The sequence below is a fragment of the Varroa jacobsoni genome, unplaced genomic scaffold (assembly GCF_002532875.2).
Source record: "Varroa jacobsoni isolate VJ856 unplaced genomic scaffold, vjacob_1.0 scaffold_1377, whole genome shotgun sequence".
NCBI lineage: Eukaryota > Metazoa > Arthropoda > Arachnida > Mesostigmata > Varroidae > Varroa > Varroa jacobsoni.
In genome coordinates this window covers 27,452-47,591 of record NW_019214279.1, presented here as the reverse complement: position 1 = coordinate 47,591, position 20,140 = coordinate 27,452, and the positions used below count along the sequence as shown (strand labels likewise).

At 43.4% G+C, this 20,140-nt stretch overlaps 1 protein-coding gene across 1 annotated transcript in view; it reads left to right on the top strand.

Annotated features, from left to right (window-relative positions):
• Positions 1–4,561, top strand: part of LOC111269309 (AT-rich interactive domain-containing protein 5B) — a 66,504-nt gene extending 61,943 nt beyond the window's left edge. Inside the window, exon 2 of the mRNA XM_022848784.2 lies at positions 677–4,561. Within this exon, the coding sequence (XP_022704519.2) occupies positions 744–1,208 (465 nt within the window). The 5' untranslated portion in view covers positions 677–743 and the 3' untranslated portion in view covers positions 1,209–4,561. The remainder of the gene's footprint in view (positions 1–676) is intronic.
• Positions 4,562–20,140: the final 15,579 nt, after the last annotated feature.

Here is a 20,140-nt window from a genome sequence, read left to right as displayed (position 1 = left end):
TAGCAGTACGAAATTTTCAGTGAATAAGGGGTTAGCTTGGCTTGAACATTATCTGGCCCATCATTTTCATGCCTTAAAGCGAATTTATCCATTTTTACAGGGATTTCTTTTTGATTGTTTTCATTCATAACAATTATGAGTCCTTCAAAAGCTCATTGGAGTGTGCCATCATTGTTGAAATTTCCCTTGCAGTTATGAAAAATTAAGTTGCATCGTTTGAGTGAGATTACTTAATTTGGTGCAGTAAGGCTTCTCCTCAAGCATTTATCCAATAAATACACCTTTTTCTAGCTATACTATAAAATGAGAGAGAGAGAGAGAGAGAGAGAGAGCTTATGACAAAAATTATGATGAAGGATAGCTTTCCGACTTCCCCCTAACTGCAGCGTGACCATAAACTCTATATTGTGGGTGAATACGTCGTTCAACCCTGTAGTAATATAATTAATCTGACTTTGCAAATAATGGGTATCGGCTCAAGGGTGAAACAAAGTGTATACCATTTGTTTACTAGGAACGATTAGCAAACACCCGTTTTTCTCTGTAGCAGCCGTTGCGATGAAAAACATCGTCAAGCGACACGATAAATGATCCTGGCATCTAAAGCGTTTAACTAACTGTTATTTGTATTTGACTTTTTTCGTTTTTGTTTATGTTTTGCCGTTGTTCTTCCCAGGGTCGTCGCACGGGAGGTCGTGGCGACGGCGGCGACCACCACAGCGAGTTGAGTTGGATAAGCGACCATGCCGGGAGTTGCTGGGTCTGGCGACTCCCCGCACGGGAATGGTGGTACATTAGGGGGGAGTCTCATTCAGGCACATCACCCCCTACCACAACAGCATCAACAGGCTCAGCAGCAGCTGCAGCAGCAGCAGCAACAACAACAGCAGCAGCAGCAGCAGACGGCCCCTGTTATGATGTCACTTTTACCGCGACTTATCGAGCCGCCACGAGGCCGCAGCGGCCAGCGCGTATTCTATCGCGGCTTCCGCTATGTGAACAAGGACGTATTAGAAGAGCGGGTGCTTGAAGTGGGTGAATTCGTCTTTGTACGTATTACGCCGAACGAAGATCCGTGTATAGCTGAAATGCAGCTGTGTTGGCGAGATGAGCTGGCCGAAGTCAGTCTTGCCTCGTTACGACTTTACTTCCTACCGGAGCAAACGGAAAATGGACGCCAAAGCTCACATGGGCAGGTTAGTAAATAAAATTCAACTATAACAAGTGTAAATGGGCGACAGTTTGATCGGTAAATTGCCACGCAGACCGAGAACGTCCCTGTACACACAGCAGAACCACATACATAAAACGTTTCCGAATTACTAAATTGCAACCCAAATAGCCACAAGACTACTTCATTTGATCGGCCCGGTGCGGCCAAGCTATCTTTAGTTCGGTATAGGAAAATGCGAGATGAAACAACCACAACTGACTCGCTTAACCATAAAACGTCTATCTTCCATCGCGCGACAGCCAACTTCTTTCAGACGGTTATCAAACATGTTTACATTTATAGTTAATATATAATGTTTTTGTATGTAGAATTTTTATGAAAAAAAAATCCTTATTGTTATCTCTGTAGAAAATCGGATTGTCGCAGATGTATAAAATACCAGTAGAAACAATGGATGGAAACGGTATGTGTGATTCAACCCGGTCGCTGCCGGCGTTGGACATAATATTAAATGTTTCAGTATCTTTACAGCAATCGACATTGCAATACATCAAAGCAACAATGAAAATACTAATCATAAATTATTAGTTTATAGTCAGGTCAATGCGAACGTCCTATTACGAGCGTGTGACAGGGTTTCCGAGGCCGTACGATGGCACGGTGGGCCGGCCGTGCGATGGGGTATTGTGTCAGGTCAAGCAGTTGCCGCTGTATCTGTACGAATGCTCGAGTGCAGCATGGAATGAGCTGAACAGAGTTGACAACAAAAGGCAGTTGTTCGTTGGGTGTAATTTTATCAGAAGGGGCAATAGGAAGCGCCACTGTGAGCATCAGCGTCATTCCTGCCATGAGCGGTTTCTCAGGTTCGATCTGAATCGACAGCAGCAGATTCATAAGCTGTTATGCGCATTAGAAAGGCGCTGGCAGCGGGAACAGCGGCTCTAGTTTATCTAGATCCAGCAATAATAACACGAGTGTATAGCACAAGTCGTGTAGTAGCACAAGTAGAAGCTGCGCGAACAACGATAGCAACGACGAGAACACTCATTGGACGTGACAACTTTTTCCTTGACGCGAGCCGTCGTGTCTTATTTCTTCTGTTGTTATTCCTGACTCTGAATCTCTCCGAGGCCGAGGACGACGACAACAACGAAATAACCGAGACGTGTTCACTCGCCGATGACCGGAACAAATTGATGAAAAGCTCAAGGTGCTCTTTAGCCTCATCGCTAGCTTGCTACCAGCGTGCCATCCAGCATTGTAGTGTCGCAATAGTATCAAAAATGTCACTGATAATTAGTACACTAACTTGTTTTTAGCTATCGACGTATATAAACATCGTGCGTTATGAGAAGTGCGAGCCAATTTCACAGCCGTTCGTGTCTCTGTCGTCTCGTTAAGTAGCATTAATTAGCAGACGCTCTGCTAACACAACAGGCCCAGCTTCACGAATCAGCCCTGTTCAAAATGAACCCTTACTTGGCATTCACTTTATTAACAAGATCCTTGCAAGGAAAACAAAAAACGAACATAGAAAATGCCAATTTAGATCGAACAGCTGCGTGTCCAGAATTTATGAAAGTTATATCTTTTTCGAACGTGTAGAAATACTCGTCAGTACTATCGTTTTAGGCCGCTTATTCTTCTAGCTGACTCGTGGCAATCACGCCTTCACCTTGACTGTCTTTTGACCATTCAAGTCCCCACTTCTAGCCGCCGGCAGTTGAAGCGTCAGTGTGATACTTATTATAGCAGATTTCGAGTCGAACCGTGACGGAATTAACTCGAACTAACAGAGGGCGCTGAAAACTGTAAACAAACGCAGACGGGCTAAGAGTTATTTAGATGAAGCTATGTTAGATACTACATTGGATGACAGTAACGTACCGCCATTCGTTCGCATATCGTTCTCTATTAATATTTAATCGCTGTTGCTGTTTGTCGATTATAGAAGAAATATCGCTGGTATCGTTCATACATACATACATACATATACACACACACACGGATAATATTTGAGTAAGCAGAAGGTAGCAACTTTTACCCTGACCGGCGCCAATTCACGAACGGCTTTCGATCTCGACCTATTAGATTCAATAAATTACGGCTACAGCGGCAGCACGAAGATCTTCCTGCACTGTCATAGTCATTAATGTGATAACTGGCGTCATTTAAATACGAAGTTGTTAGTAGGCGTCCAGCTATTGTCGATTTGATCGAATACATATATGTATCCAATGTATTTGTTTAGCTATCATGAATTTGCGGCTGGCGAGACTGAGACAACAACGGATCGTAGCTCAATTATCCTAGCTGATTAAAGACAGTACTGCATAAACGATATTTGCGTCCCAATATTATCTGAGCATTGATGCTCATTACTTACTATATCTAATAGCTTCATTATTGGTTCAATAGAAAATGACAGTTTTAAGCCTGACGATGGCGTACCTTGGTCTTATTCGATCTGAATATTGCCTACTAATCCCACGCAGACACCTCATTGAGGTCAAACGTGTTCAGGCGAGTTTAATGGTTAACTATGGCGAGAGTCAGGACACAGGGTACACGCCATGTCGTAACTGAGCTGTGTCATGGAGAGTGCTATACTTAGAAGGCGCATGGCCGTACGAAAAGTTCGATTGCGCCACTCGTAACATCGGATATTACGCTAACAATTCATCTATATTCATGCAATTGTCCGTTGGTAAAGGTCATGTTGTTATTGAGTTTACCGTTGTTGCCAGAAGCTGTTGTCGGCTGGGTGTTATGAACTCCAGGCTACGTCATGTCCTGTATCGTACTTTAAAGACGAGATATGTACATGTTACTTTTAAATAATCTAACTCGTGTATTTGAGTCTGTCATGAACGGCGGCTGTTTTGTTGAGGGCGTCATTGTGATTGTTTACACTTCTGCGAAGACGAAAGGGATCGGGCAGGCAGGCAGGCAGGCAGGCAGGCAGGACGGACGGCTGACGTTGGCTGTACGTAGCGCTGTGTGATCATTAGCCATAATAGAATTAAGGACCGATCAACCTGCGTATCGCCCTGTTTTCGCAGACCAGCGCAATGCGACCCAGTGTTCTCCGACTATTTCCAATTCGTAATTAATTCAAAAGCCACGTCGGCCAACGGCTCTAGCCTCGTCGAAAGAAAAACGTTTTACAATTATGCCTTCGTATGTAGCGTATCGGGTAGAATTAGAACTGTTGTCACGTTGATTCTTCGCGGTATTTCGTCATGTAGGTAGAGTTACTACCCTGTTACCGAATTTGGTTATGACATCTACTCGGCAGTAGGTACAGCTATCGCTAGACGAAGCCCTAAGATACACCGCTGGGCTCTGGACTATAATTTCGTCAAACACAATCAAATAAAGAACAAAAAAAAACCCTACATATTTCTATTAATAGCGTGCCACAAGAGCAAATCTCTTGTCCGCTACAGAAAAACAAGTGATCAATGCAATGTTTTTGGGAGCTGGTCCATCTCGTAGCTATAGATGATCTATCGTATACGAAAAAAGCCTCTAATAATTTGCAGTTTAGCGACGGTGACTATGAAACTTCACGCCTAGTTTAACTTATCTAGCTAGTATCTGTGATGTACTTACTGATAATGACTCTAGCGTGGCAAGCAAAGACAGATAATTACCGATGCATTTACTTTTTAAGCCTAATAGTAATTAAAAAACAACTAGCATTCGTGTTTATAGGGGGCGACTAAAAGTCGTCTATTTGTGTAATGATCGTTATTGTCTGGGTTGCGGTAAATGATACGGGCATTGTTTACCGTATCGATTAGATCATGCCAGCCGCTGATCCAGCTGTCAGATTTTCGCTGGAAATCTAGACTTTCTGTCGGCGATAAATTTAGAATAATTATAACAATTTAACATGGTTCAAGCCGCGTTTGTAGGGTCAAAACATTTTCACGACGATATGTTGTTCGCTTGTTGTTGAATTTTGTTCTCTGGCTTTTCCCGACTTTATTGACGGGATAATAATATTCGGTTTATAGTCTACGCGTACGTTTCTTTACGCAAGGACGATACGAATGCTAATCTTCGTGCCTTTTTTTTTTTATGAAACAGCGGGCTGGACAGTAAAGCCGTCTGCTATGTACCTAAAATCTGATCGATGCTGCGATTCTTGGGGATGACTCTACTTTGTTGCAATACATATGTTTCGTTGAGTATCTGTAATTTTTTTCCATGTATAATTTTTACGCCATGATTTAAACGGTCACTTGAAGCGATTGCGCGTTCTTGCATATGCGGATTTTAATACAGCTGATGTTGTTGGTGGTCTGTTTATAATCTGTCCGTTGCTCTAGCTGAGTTTTGGGAAATTAGAACTTTCAAACTCAACAGAGGTATCGTAAGGAGAAAAGGAACATTAAATTATTTTGAAATTTCGTTAAAATCAGTAACTCTTTAATAAAAATGTACAAGTACCTGTTATTAGACAGAAGATATAAACATAGCGAGCCTGAGAAGCACGGAGGCGAACCTCCTCTGACAGTTGGATCATGCAAGGCTACCGATCGTATCCGATAAACCCTACAAGTTGCAAATTTACATAATAGTAATGACATGGGTGCATTGGTTAATGGATCTTACAATCCGCACCGACGACACAAATACATCGAACTTCCACTGAAGTTACTTTTAATATCGCTCGCATCTATATAACGCAATCGATCATACGTGTTGCGTGTACGTATGTAACAGCACGTGCAGTAAATGAGCTAGGCTGATTACGCTAATGGCAACATACACGTGCTATTATTCTGAGATGACCTGATATGACATGTCAGCCACTGACGGAGTTGTCTGGCCCCTACGCTTTCTGTTCAGCCTCATCCCTCGTCCCTTTACTGTGTCTCTTTTCCGCCTGGTTATCTTGTATATTAGTAGCTAGTTGTTTTCGCTAGCTTTCGTCCGTTAGTAGCGGCTTCTATTTGACCGCGGTAGTCCTATAGATTGGACGGGGTCAGCCCGCATACAATACGTGCGTAGGCAGCCTACAATGCCCACTACAAGAACTTGATGGGTAATTATTATTATGCTCCTTATAGAGGTAACAAGCCGTCAGGCGGACGGTGGCCGGCGACGGCTAGTTCTACTACCATTACTGGGGGCTTCGCCATTTTCTCTGCTTCGTGAGACTCTGCTGACTCATCTTGTTTGACTCTTGTAGAAGTGAATACCGCCACAGATACTTTATCGGTCGTTCAAAATTATGAGCGTACCAAAATGGTTGGCCTGCTACACAGGCGCCTGTAGGTAGCTGCTTATATTATAACTGATTGAGACGTTGTTTTAATCATTTCTTATTCAAGTAGGGTTACATCGTTTGAATTTTGCGCAAATATTATGTACATACATCGATGGGACAGAACAGAGGAAATGGATGGAAGGAGGAAAACGAGGGAAAGTGGAGGGAGACGTATGCATTATTATTGTTATTATATGGTAACCAGCCAGGAACGGCCCCGAGATAGGGAGAGAGCTCGCGGCCACATGAAGGCGAACTTTGCCGTCGTTGTTGTCATTGCATCTGCTCGCCTATCGAGCAGCCAAACAACCACTTTTTCGTTCGTAACCCCCTGCGGCTGTCGCTGCCACCACCAGAGTTTTTCGAGGCCTTTGCGGGGAAACCCCCTGATGGTCGTGCGCGCCTCAAAGCTTGCTTACTGCCTGCCTTTCTATCTGCTGCAATTCCGCAGACATGCTTCAGGCATCATGAGGCCAGCTCGCTTGGCTAGACGATTCAGGATCGGCCCGTATTAGCGAGTCGAGAGCGAGAAGAGCTTTGCATAGCGGGAGGGAGCAGTGAAGTTTGGAAGGGCCGACGGACGACGCGGGTAGACTGTTTCTCACTCGATGGGGTGTGGCTGGCTAACTCAGTGATGGGCAGTGGAAAAACCAAGACCCCAATACAACGACAACAGCTGCTGCTGCTCGCAAGTGGGCTCGGGTTACTTTCGTTTGCCATTGCGAGCCTAGTAAAAGATTATTGAGGTTTATGGGTTGAAGGTTGACTCTTGTCTGTGCGAACGTTAAGGTACGGTTTTCAACACATTACTCATGTACGATGATACAATGTGCTAGCTAGAAGAGCAGTAAAGAGAACATGACGTCTGATACACTTGCACATTATAAACCTTTTTTTTGCTGATGACAAATACAACAAGGACAGAAAAAAAGAGCTTTTCGCGTTGTACATATAATCAGCTTGTCTGCAGACACTGATCCAAAACAATTGTTATATATATGTATATGTTATTTTTTTATTTTGGTGGAAGTAACGTTTATTGCCTTACACTTCGAGCAATAACAAATAGCTGCAGTTTTACAATTTAACGGTACAGTTTTTTGATCGAATATATATTATAAATTAGCCATTACACGTTTTATATAGAAGTTGTTGTAAAGTGAGCGGCGGGCAATACTGATTATAGCAATATGCTAAGTTCTCTCACAAAATATCTAAGAGGATTATCGTTATGATTCTAATACCGGTCCTAGTTTTAGGGTCAGCTGACTGTGCCTAGTGCTTTGTGTAACTATCTCAAAGCGATCCACTAGGCGCAGTCAGCAGGGTATTGACCGCCTTGGAGTTGGCTTTGTATATCCATATTGTCAGAAGCTCTCGGCATAAGCCTGCTTGCTCCTCGATGACGAGTTACTTTGGCAGGCGGCTGCCGCTTTCGTTCACAGCATTGGTCTTAAATAGGATGCGAGAGGGAGAGAGCACCTGATGATAAAATAAATGCCGACTAAAAATTTGGCCGCGGAAAATAAGAAAACATTGCAATTGTTTCGTAGACGAGTAAATGTGGTAGTAATAGAGGCTCTAAGCTGAGGAAGTAGTGATGGCAGGATTTTGCTTACCTTCGATCTGATATGGTTCGTCTCGCCGCCGATGATCAACTCCACTCAAAAGGCACACTCTGACGCACCTAAAAACCACTGGATTTCTCTTTTCTTTGTGTCTTGTATCGAAATAGGTTCTAGCTGGCCTTTCATGAGTCTGGATGTACCATAACAGTGATACTGGCTGTGAAGCAGCCAGTAGGTATCTCGGATTAACTAAACATACATCTAGCTCCTCGAACAGTCTTTACAGAGGGAGACGCACTTACTTTTTTCGTTTTGCTAAACGTTTCCATGGAGCCTTAGTAGTCTGCTTTGCGATCGCATAGAATGTTTTCTGTAACAAAAAGCTCTTGAATAGAGACTGAATAAGGAGTACGTTTATCTGCTAAAGCAATAGGACACAACAATATTTGTAGTCAAATTTATGGCCATCTTTAGGCGTCCTCGCACATGAATTAGCTGGCGCACTAGAGAAAGTATTGGCGTATGAGAACAATAGTAATTCTTTATTTGCATTTGCAACGCGCACCTCTAGAATCCGGATGAGCGCGACAAAGCTTCCAGCGGCACTTCCATCCAACGACGGCGATCCACCAGAATGAATGAGCATTACGTTTAATGGCCTGGTCTGCGACGGTGATACACCGCGCGTCTCGCTTGAATTGCATCGCGTTGAACGCTCGCTGCGTTCAGCTGCGCCACCTTTACCTCGATCTTTTCTCAACTCCACTTCTATGAAACAGTCCACAATGGGGTAATAGTGTTTCGCAATGGCTGCGTTCTTTATCGTCCTGTTCCTAGCCCTGTTTTTCAATGTTTCCTGTGCTCTGAAGTACACTGCTCGCTATAACTTGCAGTTTGCTTCCTTTCTTCATGTAAAGAAGAGAACAGACGTTGGAGACGCGCTGTTAGATCGCTCGGGAACCTACGGTGGGTGCGGGCTATGGGAGCGCTTTGCGAGATTCGAGAAGGAGGGAATGCAAAACAGAACAAGCCGGTGGGATTTAGGACGGGATGAAACTGAAACAGAGGGAGCTGGAAGCGTAGAGATGGAAAAAAAACGTACAAAAAACTTCAGGCTGTCTCGAGCAAGCGCAAGCCTCGAGCACCAAATGAGAAGGTGCTACCACACTCTTCTATCCCGTTTCTTTCGACGTCTATTTGGAGATAGGATTACTATAGAGGGAATGCTGGGTTTCTAGTGTCTACTCTATAGAGTATCGGTGTTTCTAAGTGATATGCGAAAGAGAGATAGGGGACGGGAGCAAGACGAGAGGATAAGGATGCTATGGCTCGCTTGCATTCATCAAGCGTTCGTAGTCCAAGTATGAAGCAGGGGATGGACAAACAAGACAGAGAGCCGCGGGGGTGGGCGTGAAGCAGCGTGAGAAGAAAGAGATAAATAAATAGAAGTCGGGCGCTGCGCGTCTGATCAGGACCAATAGAAAAGGTAGAGCGCATGTTTTCTGAGCTAAATCATAATATTCTTGTGCCACTAGGGCATATTTAGCACAATTTTGTCTCTAACCGAGACGCAGAGAGTGTCTGACAACGACCGTAAGCCAGACTTATATGCCAATTTAAACTGTTTCCATATTTGCTAACGCAATGGCGTATGTGACCAATATTTATCACATTATATTTGTAGTACGTTTCCGTAGCGCCAGCTACGGTGGCACGGCGAGTTTCATTTGGGTCGCTGCAGGTCGGTTATGCATCAGAGAGACCCCCTTCCCCCGAAACCCTCTTTGGCTTCTTTGCTTCGCTTCGCTTTTTAGTGTAATTCAGCGGCCTCGTGACAACTTGAGTTCTTCTTTTCGATGGAGAAATTGACAAGCAAGGCCCGACAGTCGTTCGGTAGCTCCTCACTGTACTCTTTTTCGACAGTCCGTTCACATAAAGTAGTCAGATTTTGGCTGATCAAGTTCGGTCCCGAAATAGCGGCAGTATACGGCTTTTGCTTTTTGTTATTGGACGCTCCTGATAAAAGATGTGAACATTTGGCCGAAGTAGAATAGAAACAGCGTCAAAACAATTCCGAATCCACTGATATAGTTATCACTAAATATAGGAATACCAATAATAAGACAAACTGCACTTTCTGCCGGCTGATCGATTAGGGGCAGGAAGGACCAAAAAAGGGTGGCTATGAGTAGTGTGTGGTCAGGGTGGTTCCGTGACAACTCTGTTTGGTAAGGCACTAGATACGCATGAGGCCAAGGTTGTAAGGGAGAAGAGAGTATATAGTAGACCGAGAACGGTCTACTATATCATATTTAACAGTATAGAGAACGAGATCGACGGACGACCTTTAACTACGTGTGAGTATTGGATTTACTTACTCATTTCGTTCTATGTTGTCAAGCTTTTGCTTTCCTTCGTACGTCGATTATTCCGCTTATCAATTTATTTTACGATGGCGGACAATCAGCGGTCAGTAGCATTGGTTAGAGCGAAAAAACTTTTTCCCACTGTACTTCGTTGTACTAGAGGAAAGCAAATGAAATGAAAGGACGGAAGGATTCGAAAACTTTCGAGAATCTCCTACGCTGTGTCCTGTTTAAATAAGTTAGAAGGCGAACCTTGGCAGAGAGAAAAGGCTCGGAAATTCGCCAGCAAATCTGTTTACTTTTTTGCACTGTAGTGGTTGTATAGGTAAGGTGGTCTCCTTAGAGCTTGCTCTTTGCCCATTACCCTGTCGCTGCTTCAGGTTTTGCCAGCAAACTGGTTCGCCGTTCATTCCAGGCTACGACGACAATTATACGCTGTTTTCTACGTTAGATAAAAACACACTGCCTCCCGTTTTGGCTGTGTCTGCTAAAACGAACATACGACAATTGCCAGTTTGAACGGAGCAGGGGAGGCACAGAAATTCGAAAACATACTATTTACGCAAGTCAACGACTAACGATGGCCGCAGCTGCTATTGTTAGTACCTACTTATATGACTACGAAAACGGTAGTCACTTTCCGCTGTGTTTCACTGGGTGAATGCGTGTGAATGATGGTGCGTCGCGCAGCGAGCCAGTCTGTCCGACCCAGCTTAGTGCATGTCACTCGATGACGCTTAAGGTCAAGAGCGATTCCCTCGAGAGACGGTTTTTACGTGCTGGTCAATGCGTCGGGAGCTGTACCTCATGCAATGAGCTACACGTTCCGTAGAGTTCGAGACAAAATTATTACTGAAAATAATAACTGCACAGAGTGGTAGGCCGGTTTGTTGATTAACCAGCAGAATACGCGTCCCTGTGAGATACTATCTGTGTTTCTACCGGCCTATTCAGCTTATTATTATTATACTCGTCTATAAAGGAACTTGTAATGCCGTTGTTCGGAAGAGTATATTCAATATTGAAATGTAGAAGTGTGTTTCTTCAATGGCCAAGAAGAGACATTTCCATTACATAAATTTACATAGTATTATCTGGTACAGTGTAATGCTATCCTCGTTCTTCCATTCAAGTCTTATCCAATCGGATAAGTATTATATAAAAATAAACTTTTTCCTTCGGTGGCTAATTTTTAATCTATGACAGTGCGCTTGTCTGCAAACAAATATCATCAGACCTGCGGGGTAACCTAGCAGACAAACAACAGTCGCGTTTGAAACCTCTCTTCAGTAAATTCCTTTCCATAGAGTAAGGTACAATACAGGCCCATGCGCGGAGCATGAAGTCCTTTCTACTTCGTCTTGGCGCAGCTGTTGTATTCTGTTGTTGCGATCGCTCTTCAGGTAAAAGTTTGCTATTCCTTTCTTCTATGTTTTTGTGCCGTCATCGCTGCCACCTTCACCGCTATATTTGAACAGCGTAAAGGTTTACGTAAAGCAGCAATCTCGTCTTCCAGCGGCCGCAGAAGCACTAGTGAAACCAGCAAAGCACTTGGTAAAATAACGCCGTTCGTCGAAGAGACAGAAAGAGACCAAAGAAGTGTGTTTGGTTCGCTTTGCCAAGCAAATTTCATAACACGGAGACGGATGGATGCCTGCTCTAGGCTTGTCGTCGTAGCGTCCATCGTCTTTGCCATTCGAGTGGGAGGGGGGTTGCGCGCTGTTTTGTGGGCTACACACAAATCAGAAGGATCAGCTAATGCGGTCGTCGGCCCTGACCCTATTTCCGCCGTCGGATCAGCCGTGGCAGTAGTGGTAGCTGTAGTGGTACAGTCGTACTGGGCGTTCTCTGTAAGCAAGTTGCCGGGTGCATTTCGCTTCAGCTTCTCCATTCCGGTGCTCGTCTGCCCCATACTGCCTCCTCTCGTCTCCATACTTCCTGTCGCAGCTTTTTGGGGATAGCGAACGTTAGGTTGTGAGATAGACGTCCGAAGAAATAGACGCAGTGAGCCCGAGCGCCAGTCAACCTAGCGGATAGTCTGTTTTCGCCTGGAAGGAGGGAAGGAACGCAGGATACGGTAGTACACAATCCAATGTCTGTGACTGTTGCGTACGTGTGTGCCTTTGTTAGGACGCCGAAAAGCCCACGCTAAACGTTCTCTGTGCACGCAGCTGCTGATTTAATTTCGAACACTGTGTTCGATGCGGACATGTTTCCATACGATGTTGCAAGAAATATATCATCCAGTGGCACGGAAACCCATAAGGCTCTACAAACAGGACGTTGGGCCGGTGAATAGATATTTCCGTGTTTGCATATCGTTATTAGTCGTCATCCAGCAGAAAACCACAAGACTTTTACCAGGTTAAACCGACTATCGTTCATAATTAAATATCTGTACAGGGGTATAACAACCTATTTGGGTGAACCCCGTCGACGCGACCCTTACAACAGGGGATATGAATCGCTGAGCGATGGGCCTGCTAGATTGCGATTGCACAACAGGAAGAGGTCGACTTCAAAATAGGTGTCCAACATGCAGATTCCTTGGGTAGCATAGGGCTATTACCATGTGCCATTTATAATATTTTAGTGCATGCTGCGTGCGCACGCAGCGTGCACTAAAATAACTACATGAATGCATATCCTAACAAATGTTACACGACGCATAGACACATCATATATTCATTCGTGAAAGCAACGGACACAAAGCGATTGACGGGCCGCGATGCCTATATGATCGGCCGCAATGGCAGTAAAATGCCCGTGGAATTGTAACACTAAAATCGTTAATAATCTATTTTAATGGCACGATCCCAATTGCTGCTTCGTGCCAGCCATAAGAATGAAAAACAGCGGTCTACGTGGACAGATACATGGAAATTAATGAACGCCATTAAGTAGATTGTAATTATTATATAATAAATAAAGCAACAGTGGAAGCAGGAGCACAAGACAAGCTGATGCGAGGAATTTTCAGTTGTCTGTTGTTTTAAATTATTTATTTGTCGCCTGGTCGAATGGCATACGGCCATGATGAGTAATACCGTAACATTGTAGCCAGCGCCGTACCAGTGTGTGCATCATCTATGTATTACAATTAAGACATACCAGATAACTTCGTATCGGCGGTAAATCGTCACAGAAATGTGAGACGGACGCGAACGTGTGCCTACATAAAATAAACGTCCTACTATAAATAGGGTAAGCGTACACCATATAGTGATCCTATCTTCTGACGTATTGTTTTTATCCGGAAAACGCGAAAGTTTTGTGTCGGAAAAATCTCATTGAAACTGACAGAAGAATTTGAGAATTGAAGTTGACATGATTTCTCGCTTCTGAACTGCGCCACGATTCCTATCCAGAAGAAGCTACGTATATAGTAGGTATAGACTGAACTGTTGAGTAGCCCGTGATTGTAGCTTTAGTGCGCGTATTCTACAATAGACGACTCGCGTTCTAAATATAGTTTAGCGTTCCATAGAATAGTAGTGGTTACATATCTGCATAGATTGCGACTTCACCATACAGCCATTGATGGATCATCGCTATCTGTTAAATTGGCGGCTCTTAATCTTGGTGAAGTTCGTCGTCTATTGTCAATGCTGCATCTGTTCGGGCGCGCTTCCTACAACCGTTGATCTGCGAGCAGAAATATAGTAATAATTTTCTGCTAGGGCCTGGAAGACGAAGTCGAAGAATAACTGCGGCCATTTCCCACACTTGCCGTTGTTTCGGCACGCTACTGGGAGTTAGCACAAGAGTAACACTATACCATATTATAGCCACATTTAGAACATGGAAGAATGTTTGTCGTCGTACCAAGTAGAATGATTACAGGACGCTCACGTGCTTCCGATAATGAGAACTCCCCAACATATTTATGTACGCGATGGTATCCAGTTTGATCGTTTTAGTCTGCGCTTTATGCCGTTGCGTTTGTGGCCCGTATTTGCTGGGTCGATCAGAAATTTCGGCCAGGTCATTTACCTTTTTCTCATTGACCCTGCCCTCGCGGTCCGTCGAAGGCGTCTATGCGTTTGTGTGTTTGCACATTTGCCCAGCTGCTCGCAGGGTTTTGGTTGCAGCTGGCAAAGTTTAGATACTTACAGCCATTTGGGAACTGCTAGATTTGGAAATTGAATATTAAATGCTTCTTGACGGTTGCGGGCTCATAGCTTTCGCCTCTGTTGCTCAGAAATACCCGCACCTGTGATTATGAGACGCAGCGAAACATATTTGGTAGCATTTTTATATATTCTTTGCGTGTTTAATAGTCGCTTACTGGTTTATGTTGGCGCTATGGAACGACAAGGAGGGAAGACGAAAATATGCTCTAATCTTTTTCACAGCCGGTTCCAATCTATCTCCGTAGGTATACCCCTCATTTTTAAAGCAAAACCCTGTTAAACTAATAATCGTTGCTCATAATAGCCATTGGCACAATCAAAATAAATTAAACCTTAGATTTGGCCACTTTCCCGTGGCTTAAAGCAATGAAGAACAGTACATGTATTATCCCTAGAGCATAAAATAAGATGTAGGCTACAGCTACTACCGTTTGGACCTATCTATTTTAACCTATACCTAAATGTTCATAGGTTCGTTTGGCCTAACACTGACCAGTAATGTGCCCTGCAAGGGGCTCTCGTGTTCACCACGGCCATAGTTGACGGTATAACAGGCTGTGGCAATTCAAGTTTCACTGCTTAATATGCTCAATCAGCTATACACGTATCTACAAAATCCACACCTATGGTATTTTTCAGCCACTACTATAAACTCTTAGTAATCCAATCGTTAGTTTGATCTTATAATATTATTAAGTGCTACTGAACCGGCCGGCCGCTGTTTCCGTCAGTTTGAACATGTACACGACTTGCCTCCGTCGCCATTTTTGTTGCTGTTGTCGTCGTTATCATTGCCGCATGGCGAGCGTAATACGGAAAGCGGTATCGTCACCTCGTTTGCCGCCATCGCAAACTAGACCATGTACTACAATTGTGCAGAGGCAAACAGAGCTATGATTAAAAGCCACACCAGTTTATGCCGGCTAGTTGAGCAGGCATAAAGAGACAGCTGAATAAATCTTCGGGAGCACATTCACAGCTGCTAGGTCGCGTAGCATTGCTTGCTATTGTTGAAATGGCCATATTTGTTCAGAACCAGTGGCATCATCCTTCCGACCACATGGCCTTCTCTATCATTGGTAATCATTATCATCATCGCTGCCACGATAATGGTCATGATCAATAGGTACCAACGATCACCATTACCGTGAGCATCAGCCATCCGATCTGCTTCATAGTTTTGTTGCTGGTGAAATATGTCAATGAGTAAAAATACGATTATTATTATTATATAAATAGAATTCTGCACTTATCGCTACTGCCATTGTCAGGATATCATTTTTTTCTGCGTCTACCATTTTTCTAGTTTCGACGCGTTTCGTACGTAACCTAAAAGAAAGAAGGAAAGAAACCCAGATACAGTTAATATAGGATAAATGTTATAAAAAAAAAACGGTTTCGACGTGATCTTGTATAGCTTTCAATAGAAAGCGAACGGATTTATATTAGACAGACATTATGATTAGCTGTTCCATGAGCTCCATGAGATTTCTTCCTCTGCTGCTCACGATTCGTATTGGGGACTTACTCTATTGGATTATATTTTTATTTACAATTCATTTCAGTCATAGAATACGCTAGAAATTTTCAGGCCCAGTGTTGAAAAAACTCGTCTAGCCCAGTTTTCAAACCACCATTGTTAAGAGTACGCACTAATTTTACTTTTGCCCATAATTAGGAGAGGCAGTAATCCTTAGGGCATCATCCAGCATCGATCAGATTGCTGAGGATCAGTCAAGAATCGTATCTTCTTGTGGGCTTTACCCAATCTATAGCATACTAAAGTTACAAATTTCAGGGTAAATTTCATGCATTCAAGATGCCTGACAGTAGTCAATTGTTTGTAGCCTACTTTCTCGGCTTATCAGTGACTTCTTTGCCATCCTGGGCCAAATGAGGTAGAATCTATCTTTTATGTCTTACCCCCAACGACCGAGGGAAGTTCAGCAGTTGAACTTTGTCAACCTCTTGCAACAGTCCTCGTTTGCGACACGAATATCGAAGGCTACCTCGGCAGCTTTCAACCTCGGCAAACAATAAAATCGAACAGATATCAAAAGTGTACTGTTTTTCTATTCAGATCTCCATCTCCTGAGACTGAGGCCAACATAAAGTTTTGTTTACTGCATAATGAAATTACGACCAACTTAAGGAAAATTTTCTCAAGTTGTAAGTAAAGTAAATAGCGAAAAAGGTGAAAGCGAAAGGGAGCATCAAAATGTACGGATACTGTGTATGTTCTAGCCAAATATATAATCGTCGTGATCCGATGGGCAACATCAACGAGACACTGGCATCAGTAGAACTTGACGCGTTTTATGGCCGTCGTAAGTATCGACCAGCGCTACCAATAAATCTGTAAATCAATGTAGCAGCTATCCGGTAAACCAATCAAGCATTTTATAATGGCGATTTCCTCTTACCGAGTTAAAACTGTTAAATAGTCTTATGCCGTGGCAGTGTTTTCTGGGCTTTTGAGTTTGTTGAAAGCAGCATGTGGACCGTTGTTGACTGAAAAAGCTTTCTGTGGACATTATTTTTTGTGTATGTGGTACAAAAAAGCATCACCTTCGCGAATGCTAATCAATGACGTTTCGATTTTGCCGTCACAGCTAGCATTGATAGAAGGTATTCTGTTTTTTTTATTGATCAAAAGCCTCCGATATTCAGGAGCGACTCAAGAGGTTGCTAAATACCATGCCGTAACATTGGCGACCAATGCGCAATGGGTCACGCTTTTAAAATAGGAGCCCTATAGTTATGTACGATTTTCGCTCTTGCTAGAGATGGTAACGTCTGCGAATCTTTAGATCGTCAGCTGCCAAGCCATTAAGACATATATGGTCTTTTGTTAAGTCTCGTTACTGGAGTTGAATTTTCGTTCTATCTACAGATTCGTCTGCATATTCACTTAATCGCAAAATTTCCTATCAGTCGATAAGTGACGGACACACACGCACACGTATATCTTTCTTGTTTTATCTCCTGACATGAGATGTCAAACTTTGAATTCACATCTCTTGCTCTTAATCTATAACATGTATGTCCTACATTTAACAGTTAGGTATTATTAAGCTATGGCAGGAAGTTGACAGGGCATACCTCGATCAGATAAAACGCAAGAGAAGTATGAAGATTTTACTACATGCGTAATTATGCTGCCGTTCTAATGGTAGTACAGGACAGTGAAGCCTACGTTCCATATTCGTGACGCTATCTCTGCACACGTCAACACCTACCGAGTGTAGTGGACCGGCTAGAAAAGTTCTAACTCTAACCGTCGAACGTACGTAGACAGCATCAGAAAATCAGTGCTCGATACGTTGCGTTTCCATATCCTGATCGAAGTTGGCAGAGACATGAGCTGCTTGCACAAGCTATTGGTGTATGCACGACCTTTACTGCCATTGTATGCGAGGATTACGAGCGGTCGGGTCTCTTTAGGTAGCCGAATAAGCCACGAAAGGCGAATGAGGTTGGGTTCGGCATGTTTGTGTATGAGAAACGGTGAAAATATAGAGAAATAAGAAATTAAGGCTTTAATAGGCTTTCCTTGAGATTATTCGGGTTTCCTAAATAGCCTCGAGGTATAATCGAATGATAAGCTTTGTTATCGATTCAATCTTTTTGGCAGAGTCAATTACAGATGACTAGAATTAGTTATCATGTTTAGCTAGCTTGTAATAGGCTGTCTACGTCTCGATAATTGAGTTTGTCTAGGCGCACGAGCAGATTTCCGTTATGGCTAACAATAAAATTTCGGCGTTGAGGTAAACGCTGCACATAGCTTGAAAGGTTGCTTTCTCCTTACTTAAGAATACAACAACCTCGTGTATAGCGTTTACCATATAAACTCTGAATACCTTCAAATAATATCGAAGTGTTTTGAATAAAACTTCGATAGAAGGACAAACAGTGAAAAAAGGCCGGTACGTTTTATCGAGCCTGACGATTGGAAGACATTGGCTGTACAGTTTTCGACAACGTTTCATAATAGCTGCTCTTACCAGCTGCATTTCAAGTGTCAGTGGTTCTGGGATATTATTGGTGGTAGCAGCGCCAGCAATTGTCATCATTTTCGTTAATACCGCTGCTATCTTCTAGCGGAAAAAAACCACATCGCATCCTCTTTTCTATGGAGACGCGTTGTTCTGTAGCTTACTACCGGGTGCAAAGTATATTACCCTGGAATCAATTGAATTCCAATTCTGAATTGCTCGCCGCTAACGTCTGGGCAATGCTGATGGGCATTTCGACACTGCGAAAAGTTCGTATTCGTGTACACTGAGCGTGTAACAATTCGCATACGTATATGGACGGACAGGTGCACTGTACATTGAGTGGAATGCTGCACACCCATTGTGGGTTTTCACTTACACCCAGACAAGCAGATAGGCTAGAGGCTCGAATGAATTGTCAGCAGCGAGCTGCTGGTCTGAAGCTTGTCACTTTTCAGTTTCTCGATACGCGACCAGTTATTTTTAATATGTATGTAATTGTATATGTCCTAGGTACGAGCAGTGCGCGAGAATTGCGGACACGGTTACATACGGCCGTGTATGGGCCTTACTCACTAGGACTACGGATTGTTGCGATTCGTCTTAGAATTACCTTTATTCGAGCGAACATATTTCAAGCATTTACTGCATCTTGCGAATGAAATGCTAATTCGAGGCGCTATGGACCTACTGTCTGCGTATGGATACTGTAGAGTTTCTATATAGAGTAGAAAAGTGCCATAACAGATCCAAAGCAGGATTCATGTTCCGCTGGACGCTTTTAACCGGTGCTTTAACTTTGGTCAGGTCGTATTGTTTTTCTTCTGTGCTTAATGTTATGATACATCACATGTTGTTTAGGTTGACGTCGACGTCAACCTAACCAAGACTAAACAAGACGTACTACATAGGCATTTTTAGGTATTACAGAAAAATTGGCTGTAGCAATGAAAACATCATTACTCTGTACTGGGAGCACGTTATATTAATTACTGTAGTAGCTGAAGTGTGCTCCTTTACCTTAGCGTCCTTAAGGAAATGGGTTCGGAGAAAATAGCATTTTCCTGTCACGTTCATTTGTAGACCGTTATTACATTCTGATTGAGAGTGGACATGACGTCCTACTATAAGCGATATAGCAGCGACTGGTAACGAAAAGTAATTGCTACTGCCATGGCTTCCGAAGATAATGGACGCATGAGAAGCATTCCTGGGGGGGGGGGGGGGGGATAGACGGGCAATTAAAACAAGGTTATCGATGGTAAGAAGCACATGACGGCTACAGGTGCAGGTAGAGAGAATCACAGAGCAAACGAGTGAGCAAAAGATTGTGACAAAGAATGAAGCAAGTTGTGATGTAAGCAACCGAAGTGCACAAGAAAAGGCCACGCGGGAAATTAGGCCAGTCGTGGACACTGAGAGCAGCATTGGAACTAGAGACATCAAACGCAGGACTCTGATCGGATTTTTCGGCCTCGTTCGCCGTCCTCACCAACGTCTTTCTCGTTTTCATCTCCAACTCTTCATGCTACCCCTATTTTGCAAGTGCCCTCAACTGTCTCATTCTTCTTATATTGGCGCCTGCTGTTCTTGTTTTTTCTTAAACTACACACTGCAGGC